Source organism: Pteropus alecto, unplaced genomic scaffold (assembly GCF_000325575.1).
Source record: "Pteropus alecto unplaced genomic scaffold, ASM32557v1 scaffold44, whole genome shotgun sequence".
In the NCBI taxonomy this organism is placed as follows: domain Eukaryota; kingdom Metazoa; phylum Chordata; class Mammalia; order Chiroptera; family Pteropodidae; genus Pteropus; species Pteropus alecto.
In genome coordinates, this window is record NW_006436812.1 from 3,716,849 (window position 1) to 3,728,119 (window position 11,271).

An 11,271-nucleotide genomic window follows, 5' to 3' on the forward strand; every position below is an offset into this window, starting at 1 on the left:
CAGAGCCGCTGCGGACCCGAGCACGTTGGCGGCTGCTGGCTTGCTCGGTCGCCGCCCGCGCCCGGGCGCTGTTTACTAGCGAGGCCTGGACGTGACTCTGCAGCCCTCTTGGAGTAGGCGGACCTCGGTGCGCGGCCTCACGGGAGTTGTAGTTCTCCGTGCCCCGCTGGTGCGGCATTGTGGGAGATGTAGGCGCGCCTGGGCCATGCTTTTCCTGCACAAAGCTCGTACCCCGCAGGCGGGTTTGGTGTGGCGGGCTGGGTGGGGGCGATTTGGGGGGAAGGGGCACTAGAAGCCGTCCCAGTTCTCACGAAGCCACCACTCGCCTCACATGGGTCTCCGTTGCAGACTTTCTATCCCACGCCTCTCCCCGCAGCCATAAACTGAAAGCGTTGGGTCTCTCAGCCTGGTTGGTGGGTGGTCCGAGGTCCACAGCTCTCCCTAGGAGCCACTATACAAGTTTGGCCCGGGTTGTTCCAGATCCACCCTTTACCAAAGGGTGATGGATTCGGGAACTATCCGCACCCGAATCGCCTTGGACACTTGTTAAAATGCCCGTGCCCGCAACTCTGATCGCTAGAAGGACCGGGCTGTCTGCATACTGAAACGGCGGTGCTGCGTGGGGGGTTCTCCCGCGTGCCCAAGTTTGAGACCTGCTGCTGCTTTCTTGTGGCGCAAATCTAGGAGTGAAATGGCTCCCCAGGGCTGGGGCCACGTGCTCTGCCGCCGGGGCTGGCAGGGTGGGGATTGAGAAAGGTGGAGCCCCAGGTGGTGAGGCCCAGGCTGGTGGAGACCAGGGGCTGCAGAAACTAGGTTGGGGGAAGGTTGCTGCACACATGTTCCCCCCACCCACTCCGCTCCCACTTTGCACTCAAGTTCAGGGATGATGGGCCAGGCCAGTTGGTAGTTCATGCAGCTAGCAGAGCCCCCCCACCAAGTGCTGGCCCTTCCAAAGGTCCATCTGGAGGACCTAGCTGTAAAAAGTTAAAAAAAAATTCTGGCGCTCTTAATGTGTTCTAGGGACTTATTTTGCCAGATTTCTCTCATAGAATTGTCAGTATTCCTGAGTTAAGTGGCCTTATGATTCCTGTGTGGGATGAGGGCACAGACAAGGGAACGGCTACAGCAAGTGGTGGGCTGGGACTTGAACCCTGATCCCAGGGACCGGCTCTTACCCCCAGATGCTGATTGCTCAGAGGAGGGCTGGGCAGTGGGGAGGAGGGGTTGAGCTGCTCCACATGTTGAAGAGGACATTGATGGCCCTGATCCTGGGCAGGCTTGGTGCAGTGGACCCTGGCATCAACTTCACTCTGTCCCTAGCCTTACTTTGGAGGAGTCCATCTGTCTTCCATGGGGCAAGCACTTGAGGTGACAGGACAACCCCCCAGGGCTGGGCATGGGGGTGTCCTCAGCCTGCCTTTCTGGGAAGCACTTACCAGCCTGTGTGCACTGAGCGTGGAGTTGGGTCTTCTGGGTTTGTTCATTTTTAGAAAGGGTTGTGGGGTGAGATTGAGGACCTCTTGACGATCAAGGTTGTGGGTTGGGCAGGACCTTCTGGCCAGATGGACTCGCTTCTGAGGCTGGTGGACTTTGTTCCATCCCTCGGTGACTAGCAGGACTCCCTACCTCTCCAGAGGAGCCAGTACTGCACAGCGGGGCCCACACACGCTGTAGTTTTGGATGTCATCTAATTGCTCTTAGTCTTTCTAAAATGGAGCACCTGTGAAATCTCGCTATGTATATGGAAAGTACCTGGTTGCTGTTAAAATGGCATTCAAATTCTTAGAGGCGGAAACATGGTGGTCTTAAAGAATTTAGGGACTGCCCTTGGTGGAGAAAAAGACAAGTGCTCTCAGGAATTAGAGAAAAATTAGAGGGTTTGGAATGTGTGTTGGGTCCCTGACGCAGTATTTATGAGGCATCTACTTTGTGATGGGATTGAGGATATCACAATGAACCAGAATTGGCCCCTACCCTAAGAGCTCAAGAACTTGTGGTGCTGAAGGATCTTGTCAGCCCTCTAAGAGATAAATAGTCTGCCATGACGAAGTAACTGCTTGAGTTAAAGCCGACGCATCAGCCCCCTAAGAGAGATCCATGAGTTCTTCCGGAGTCCTGGGTACAAAGCCTGGAAAAACAAGGCATCCTGTTATTCTGAATCTCAATCAATCTTTCTTCCTCCTCCTTTTAAACATTACCATGACCCTGTGAAAGTGAGGCAGTATTCCCCCATTTTACAGAGAAGGAGACTGAGGCTTTGAGAGGTGAAGTGGTTAAGCTTGGGGTTCCACAGCTAATAAGTGTCAGGGATGGTGTTTGCACGTGAACCCACTGAGTGCAGAGCTCCCTCTGAGGGGCTGGAGATGCTGTGGGGAGAGGGTGTTTCTTATGGGAACACCTGGACGTGCTGTGTTCTGGGACCGAGGGCAGGATTGGCAGGCTGTTTGGAGTGGAGTATATGGATAGAAACAGGGGAGGGGCGAGGGCCCCGGGCTGCTTTAGTATCTGCTGCAGAGAGAAGGGCGAGCGCCTTGGGCATTCTTGATGAGGGTTGTCTTCCTCCCTCCTGTCTTCTTTAGAGTATGGGAGAAATCCTGTGTGGCTGTCCAACCTCTCACTGTGTAGCTATTGAATGGTGAGTGCGTGAGTGACTTCGGGGCAGTGTGAAATGAGAGCTGACAGTGGCTAATTTGAGGCTGGAGCCGGGCAGGGTTGTCTAGTGGGGTGAGGATACCCATTGCCCTTGGGCTGGGTAGGAGGAACAGGTACAGGTCAAGATCTAGACTTAAAGAGCGTGTTCCCCGCTCTGAGCCTCTAGTTGGGATGCTGGCGTTATTCCCAGAGGGCTTCCTCAGCCTACCCTCTGGGAGTATCTGGTAGTGGAGTGGCAGCTCTGGTATTGGCACCTGAGGCTGGTACCCAAACTGTTCCTTGGCAGGTGCCCTCCCTTATCCCTGAGGTGGGGCAGCCCCTGGCCAGTTGGGGCAGTTGGGGAAGGAGAGAAGCAAGAGATAGTCAGCGTCCGTGGACCCAGGCCACTTTCACTGCTCACCTGGGGAGTCTGAAGTCGATGTGGGGCGACTGGTAGGATTTTTACAATTACATATGGTAAATCATGTTTACTTCTGCAAAACTCAGAACAAATGCAAAAATTTAATGTATGCAGAAAAATCTACTTTAACTAGTACAGTATCAGTTGGAAATTCCAATTAGCCATCCTTTATAGGAAGCTCTGGTTGGCTAGCACTCCACCAGTCAGGACCCCTGGTTAGCTATGATTCTTCCAATCAGAACCCCTGGTTAGCTATGATTGCACCGATCAGAACTCCTGGTTAGCTGTGATGCCACCAGTTACAACTCCTGGTTAGGCAGTATTCAATCAATTAGAACTCCTTTTGGCCAGCACTCCACCAGTTAGAACACCCGCTTTGTCAAATCTATCAAAGAAACTGTCAGCTGGTACTTCCAGGGCTATTTAAGTGAGCGATAGTAGAAAGTCTTGGTGGCAGCCTGGGTCCCCATGAGGAACTTTAGCTTTGGGGAGAAGCCTTTTCTGGTACTTAAGTTTGTACTAGGTTAATCAGCAGCCAGTTCCTAAGCCCGGATTGGTGACAAAGGGGACAAGATAGAACATTAGGAAGGGTAAGACTGGTGACTTCCAATGAGCAGGAGTTGATATAGGCCCCTGCACCCTGCCTGGGCCTCAGAACCCTTCCTTCTGAGAACTTCTATCTAGGAACTTCCGTCTGGGGCTTTCAGGCCTATATCCTGGGCACCCTGGGAGAAGGGAGAGGATCAGGGTCAGCTCCCTAGAACTGAGGCTTCATGAGCAGATATGCTGTTTGGTGGGGGACCCTGAGCTCTGGCTTGCAGGTGGGAGTTGAGGAACTTGGGGCACTGTGTGTGCCTATGCTGGCAGTAGAGGGTACCATCAGCAGGTGGGGGAGGAGAGTGTGAGCTTCCTTGTCTGCAAGTGCCTGTTGCTCACTGGTCTGGCTGCCTGACCTTGGTCATGCCACTTCCCCTCCCAGGACCCTGGATTCTTCATTGCAACAAGATGATGCAGTCACTCTGCTGGGTTTCTTTGAGAATGAGGGAAAAATATAAAAGTTCTGTGAGTGATAATAGGAGCTAACAGGATGACGGTATACCTGTGCTTGGTCCTTAATACAGGGGTAACTGTCACTCTGTAGGACAGTGCAGAGCCCACTCTGCTCTGTGGAGAGACCTCTCGTGGGTAAGAGAAGGGCCCTCGGATCGGCACCACCACTGGCTGAGCTATTCCTTTTCCAAGTCTCTGTGTCCTCATTCCACACAGGAATCGTAAAGCCACATAACACAGGAGAAGATTGTGACAATTCAATGAGAAAATCCCAGCAAAGTGAGTCCTTAGTACAGTAAGGACTTAAAAAAGACTTAAAAAAAAGTATTACTCTGATGCTAGGCCTTCCAGGTCGGCCTTCTGGAAAGGCTAGTGTTCAGGGTGGCCCAGGGATGGGCATGGGGCTCCTTTTTCATCCTTCACTACTTTGCTCAGCTCTGGCCTTTGGGCATTACCAGGAGGGACCCAGGGTCTGGGTGAGTGGTGGGGAGGGTCTCTTCCCGTATCTTTCCTGACGGGGAGGAGGATGCTCCCAGACAGGGTCACCTGGTGGCTTGGTTTCCTGTGGACGTCTCTGTCCATCTCTTCTTGCTCCAAAGACCCCCGGCTTTAATCTACCCACCACAGAGCTTCTGAAGGGCACTGCCAGGCCTGGGAGCCCGGACTCTTTTCTAATCTCCCCTCTCCCAAAGGGTTGGCACACCTCTGTGTATCAGGTCTCTGACCTGTTCCCTCTCCAGCCACACCAGTCACTCCCACTGTAGGGTCAAGGAAACTGGGAGAAGTGAGATGCCTCTGGCCCAGAAGTGGGGTAGCCAGATGCCTAGCTGTCTGACCCTAAAACTATGTTCCTTCTCACTCTGAGCCCTAAGTCCCATCTGTAAAGTGGGGGGTCATGGGTTCCCTTTCCAGTGCTGACATTCTGAGGCCCTATGAGGGACCTGTACCCTGTGGGAGGGGCCCAGGGAGTTCCCTGGGGGATTGGGGATTGGTGGAGGAGGGGTCTTGTTTCTGGATCCTCAGCAGTGGCTTATATGGAGCCCACACCTGGCCCACCCCAGTCAACCATCCTCTGTGGGAAGAGGAAGCTGAGGCCCAGGAAGGGGCAAAGACAAGTCCAGGGTCCTGCGGGGAGCAGATAGGGTGGGGTGGGGGTGGGAAAGGCCTCAGCTGTCTCCAGCTGTCTCCACTGTTTCCCTCCTGGGTTTCTGTACAGATTCCTTTCTGCCTGGGGCTGGGCCGTGGGTACCTGGCATCACAGGGGAGCTGGACCAGGCACCTCTTTGAGCCCAGGCTCTTCTATCTATGGAAATAGGGCTGCCCAGAATCCTTTCCCCATTAACCGACCCAAGGGTGTGAGCCCAGGCCTGGGCCAGGTCACCCTGCAGGGCCCCTCAGGAAGAAACCAGGGCTGTGGCTTTGGGTGGGGCTGGTGGCCTCTTCTAGGAGCCCAGCATCTGGAAGCCATCAGGCCAGGGGTGGGGGAAGTTGCAAGAGAGGGCTGGGAAGGGGGACATGCCTTTTCAAGGCCACACACAGGCCCACCCCTTGGGAGCAGTGGCTTTGGGCCCATGGGCCCACAGGCCTCACTGCTGTCTCTGCCTCCCGCCAACGCCTCTTGGCCCACAGCCTCACCCCCTTCCGCTGGCTGCCTTCTCTCTCACCCCACTGGCTGCTGCTGCTCCTGCAAAATGCAATCACATAATATGAAATGACATTGCCCACTGCATGCTGGGAGCCTTGCTTCTCTGGCACAGAGTAGGTCTGCCTCTTGGGGTAGGTGAGCGTGGAGGAGAACTATCCCCAGGGGTGTCTGGCCTAATGTCACTTTTCTGCAGTGATTGGTACCTGTCTTGTCTTAGCGCAGAGTGGGGCCTGGCTCGGGGTTGCGTAGAAACTTGTGGCTAGAAACATGGCTGTCGGGTTGGGGATGGAGGAGGGATATCTTCCTCAGGGCTTAAGCCTTTGACTCTGAAGAAGGTGGTCCAGGTGCATAGCAAGGAGCTCAGAGGAGTCCCAGAAGCTGGTGTCTCCAGTTGTCATCTGGGCTCACCTGCATCAGAATCACAGGGATTCTTGCTAGCCATACAGGTTTTGGGACCCACTCAGATAATCCAGACGTTAGGGCCAGGACCTGGGATTTGCATGATGACTTTGACATCCAGGCGTTATACTCGGGGCCCTCTGGAGATGAATTGTAAAGACAGGTGCCCACTGGGGTCAGGGGATGGAGGGTACCTAGCCTGAGCATGTCCCTGCCCTCCCTGGCAGCCTTGCCAACATTCCACTGACACCTGAGACTCAGCGGGACCAGGAGCGGCGCATTCGGAGGGAGATTGCCAACAGCAACGAGCGGAGGCGCATGCAGAGCATCAACGCGGGCTTTCAGTCCCTGAAGACCCTTATCCCACATACAGATGGAGAGAAGCTTAGCAAGGTAAGTGAGGGCTGGGAGGGCTTCCTGGAGGAGGCAATGGGCTTCAGCAGGGAGAAAGAAGCAAGCTTTGGCAGACACTACCAGCCAGGGCCTCTGACCTGTCCCTTCTGCCCTCAGGCAGCCATTCTCCAGCAGACGGCAGAATACATCTTCTCCCTGGAGCAGGAGAAGACCAGACTCTTGCAGCAGAATACACAGCTCAAGCGCTTCATCCAGGTAGCACCTATGGAGGCCTCAGCACCCTGCCTTCCTCCTGGTTCCCTCTCTCTGACATGGGTGTGTCTAGGCCCAACAACTGGCCTGGGACTCTGATATGGCTGTAGGTCCCACCTTCCCACACTGACTCACCTACTTCAGTCATTAGCCTTCCTGCCAAGGCCTCAGTTTACCCATCTGTCAAGTTCAATGGAGTGGCTTTGGAAGGAACCGGGTGACTTGGCAAGCAGGTCCATTCTTTCTCCATTTCTAGCCTGTGGCTGTTGTTGGATTTGCAGAATGGGGCTCCCAATGCCATTGCACCTAGGTTGACAGCTTTGAGGAGCTGCAATGGAGCTCCCCAATTTTCTTGTTGGTAGTGGTAGTATGGGGGTGTCAGGGCACACTCACTGACCCCTTGGGGTTTCTAGGAGCTGAGTGGCTCGTCCCCCAAGCGGCGGCGGGCGGAGGACAAGGATGAGGGCATCGGCTCTCCAGACATCTGGGAGGACGAAAAGGCGGAAGACCTACGGCGGGAGATGATTGAGCTGCGGCAGCAGCTGGACAAGGAACGCTCAGTTCGCATGATGCTGGAGGAGCAGGTGAGGCAGGTGGGTGGGCTTGGTGGGGGGATTCCAGTCCCTTTCTCTTTTCTCCCGTCCCTGCTTCCCTTGAGCAGTTATTTATAGGAGCACCTGCTTTGTACCAGGCCTAGGAGTTGGAGGAGTCCGGTGGGAAGCAAACTAGATAGGTTTCTGCCCTTCGTGGTCACTGTTCGTGTTGGGATAGGGAGATCAATCAAAAGGTCTCACACTGTAAAAATGCAGCTTTGATAAAAGTTGTGCAGAAAGTGTGGGCATTGGGAGGGAGATTTGGGCTGCATCATGGCTTTTCTGAGCCGAGGTTGGGAGATGGGGGGTTGTCGAGTTTCACAGTTAACCAGGCAGAGAGGAGAGAAGGATACTCCAGGTAAAAGGGAACAGCGAAGGCAAAGGCTCTAAGGTTGGAGGGAGGGAGCATGGCATGAGGAAGGCCATGGAAAGAGAGATGAGTCAGAGCGGGCCTGGCCGGCTATGGTAGGACTTTGATCTTTACCCCAGATCTCTTCCCTAAGGTGGAAGGCTCCTGCTAAGGTTTGCATCAGGTGTGAATGGCCTGCTTTGTAAAGGGTAGAGTGTGGAGAGGCTGACCTCAGCAGCCCTGAGGCCCTGAGGACCCTGAGGCTCTAGGATTTGGTCTGGGCCCCACCCCTGAGCCTGCTGCTCTGTCTCCAGGTGCGCTCACTAGAGGCCCACATGTACCCGGAAAAGCTCAAGGTGATCGCACAGCAGGTGCAGCTGCAGCAGCAGCAGGAACAGGTGCGGCTTCTGCACCAGGAGAAGCTGGAGAGGGAACAGCAGCACCTGCGGACCCAGGTAAGCAGGAGGCACCCAGGAGGGGCCGTGTGGACCTTGGCTAGGGCTCTCAGACTCAGCATCGGTGCCTCAGTGTCTAACAGGGCAAATTCAGGGCCTAAATCATAATAATGCAGACATTCCTGGTTTCCAGGTGTGTACATTATCACATGAATTCTTGTAACATCCGTTTGAGGCTGTCTTACTGATCAGGAAAGTGGGCACAGAAAGGCTAAATAACTTGCTCAAGATCCTTAGTGATTAGGTCAGGGATTTGACCCCTAGCTGTCTAAATCCAGATTCTAAACTCCTGACTACTGCTGTACTTATTGAACTGCTTGTTTGGTGCTGGCCAGTGAAGGGGCCATGGAATCTCAGATGGCTGGAAGCCCTCTGTAGGCTGCCATTTCTTTTTTAAAATAAGAGGGGAATGGGGGTCCCAAACTGGCCGCTGCCCCGCATGAGTGGTCGGCAGAGGCTGTTTTGAGGCAGTGGGCAGAGGGAGATGGTTTTGTAGGGAAGGGAAGTGGCAGCTCCTGGAAACTTTGGAGAAAGATTGAGGGCCTCTACCTTACAGCTCCTGCCACCTCCGGCCCCCACCCACCACCCCACAGTGATTGTACCAGCCCCGCCACCCCCGCCCTCCCACCATATCAACGTCGTCACCATGGGCCCCTCCTCGGTTATCAACTCTGTTTCCACATCCCGGCAAAATCTGGACACTATCGTGCAGGTACCTGGGTTCGGGGAGGTGGCAGCATGTGGGGGTGCTCCTCTGGGAACAGGTCCTTTGGGGGAGATTAGAAAGCAGAGACTGACGGGAGGTGAGACGAGTAGAAGGTCTGGAAGTTATGTGTGTCTCCATTCCTGAGTCTCCCTCTTGTTTTGCAGGCAGGGGAGGTGGCTCTGTGGAGACAGTGAGGGGCAGAGATGTGGGACAGTGTGGCCTGGAAGACCCAGTTCCTCCCCTCCATGTAGGGTTTGCTGAGAGGGTCCTGGTCCTTTGTTCTTGGAACCCTGGGCTTCCTGAGTTCCTGCCACCATCTCTAGGGTTGGTCCCGAACTTCCTCTCACCTTCAGTGAGACTGGGAGGGTGACAAGCTTCCTACAGAGGAGGACGAAACTACATGATCAGTTCTGTGAGTCAAGCCTGAGGTTACTGCTGTACCCAGCGTGAGACAGAGATCCCTCGGGAGCTCCAATGACATCACAAAGAAAGGAATGAATAAACCAAAAAAGCCCAAACAGAAAAAAAGCCCATCAACCCCTAGACCTTTAGTTGCGCGTAAACTCAGCAAATTGAATAATGAAATTCATAACAAAGTCCTTTCATCAGTGAATAGGCTGACTTTGAAATATATAAATAAATGAAAGATGCTGGTAACTTCTAAACCACCCTTCATTGTCATCTGGAAGGGAATTTTCAGCTCAGCAGAGAGGTTTGCTAGTTTGTTTCCCCTGACTGGCAGGCCACTTGCTGCTTTGCCAGGCTTCTAAACTTTTCTGGGGTGTGTGTTGGGGGCGGTATGGTGGCTCTCCATGTGCCTCCAGCCATCCTCATGGCAAGCTGTACCCCCAGGCGATCCAGCACATCGAGGGCACCCAGGAAAGGCAGGAGCAGGAGGAGGAGCAGCGGCGAGCAGTCATCGTGAAGCCAGTCCGAAGCTGTCCAGAGGCCCAGGCCTCCGACACCGCCTCTGATTCAGAGGCCTCAGACAGCGATGCCATGGACCAGAGCCGGGAGGAGCCGGTGGGGATTGGGGGGCTTCCCTGACCACCCCCCAGCCCCCCTCTCCCTTCTGGGGGCTGGAGGGGGCCGGGGCAGCAACAGGGAGTACATGCAGGCCAGCAAGTGAGGAATTTTTACAAAATTATGACGTCATTTGGGTCTCTTTTATGACCTCTTTTTCAATACTGTAAATCAATCTTTGAGCGAAGTCCACCCTACCTGAGGTCCCAGGGGCTGGGGTGGTGGGAGTGTGTGGGAGCACCGGGACACCTGGGGCTGGGCCTCGCCCGGGAGGCTGAGGGAGCTGACACTGAGGTGCCTGGCCTCTCTCCGCCAAAAAGCGTTTCTTCATTTAAACATTTTTAAGAACAGGGAAAATCAAACAAAACCCCAACATATTTCTGCCTTCCCCAGAGCCCGCCCTGTGACTGTCAAGTTTTTAACTTTCCCCTTCCCTCCTCGTTTTGGTTTTCTTCTTTCTCCTTTAAGCACTTACATGGGTTGGGGTCTGGCTGGGTCAGGACTCTGGGGGTTTGGGGTTGAAGTTGCTTCTAGGTTGGGGTTTGCTGCTGCCCTTCTGCCCTACCCTGCCCTGCCAGCCCCATCTCAGCACTAGGATTCACCACTCTCCACCACCAGCCAGTCCCCACCTTTCCCTCCAGGTTTCCCATCTTCAACCCCCCAAATGTCTTTGTCTCTTTCTTTTTGTTTGTTGTTGGATTTTTTGGTTTTGTTTTGTTTTGTTTTGTTTTTTACAATTTTGAGGTCTTTGTGTTCATGGAGAGCTATTATATTTTGTTAAGAAAGTGGGGGGGTGGGGAACCAAGAGGCCACCGTGCCTTTATAAAGAAACAAAATAAAGTTTGTACTTTGTTTTTTAGATTCTGTTTCTCCTGGTGCTTGCTGTCCTGAGTTGCTGGGGAAGGCTTCCTGGACTAGAGTATGGGATGCTATTTGGGCCCACCAGAGGGGACTGGATGTGAGTGAGCATGATGACTCCCCCAACTTGTGTGTGGTGTTGCAGTGAGAAATCGGGGTCCTCACATTGCCTGAGATTACTCTGGATATTTTGCAAAGATGGGAGATGGTATTGGGGTTGGGAAGAGTGGCCCCCAACTCCTTTGTATGGGGGCAAAGAGAGAATGGACACCAAAGCCACAGGTTCCTGTCTTCTAGAGAATGGACACAAATTTCAGGGATCCTGGTAGATCCCTTAGCTTTGCCACTTTTTCAGCTTGTTTAACCTCCTTGAACCTCAGTCTCAACTGTAGAAGGGATGTGAGCGCTCCCTCATGGTGTAATGTTTAAGAGGTTAGGTCCTGGAGTTGGTCTGCTAGTGGTCAGTTCCACTGTTGGCAAGCCACTTGATATTAGAACCTCAGTTTCCTCTTCTGAAAGTTGAGAGTAACATGGC

General features: G+C 53.8%; 1 protein-coding gene across 5 annotated transcripts in view; it reads left to right on the forward strand.

Moving 5' to 3' along the window:
* Positions 1–11,080, forward strand: part of TFAP4 (transcription factor AP-4) — a 24,492-nt gene extending 13,412 nt beyond the window's left edge. For 2 of the 5 annotated variants that reach the window (XM_015591204.2, XM_015591205.2), the window contains exons 4-9: positions 6,374–6,539; positions 6,657–6,755; positions 7,166–7,336; positions 8,009–8,149; positions 8,706–8,861; positions 9,708–11,080. In XM_015591204.2, the coding sequence (XP_015446690.1) occupies positions 6,374–6,539; positions 6,657–6,755; positions 7,166–7,336; positions 8,009–8,149; positions 8,706–8,861; positions 9,708–9,902 (928 nt within the window). In that variant the 3' untranslated portion in view covers positions 9,903–11,080. The remainder of the gene's footprint in view (positions 1–6,373; positions 6,540–6,656; positions 6,756–7,165; positions 7,337–8,008; positions 8,150–8,705; positions 8,862–9,707) is intronic. The other 3 variants (XM_015591206.2, XM_025048367.1, XM_006913873.1) reach the window with 2 other exon arrangements.
* Positions 11,081–11,271: the final 191 nt, after the last annotated feature.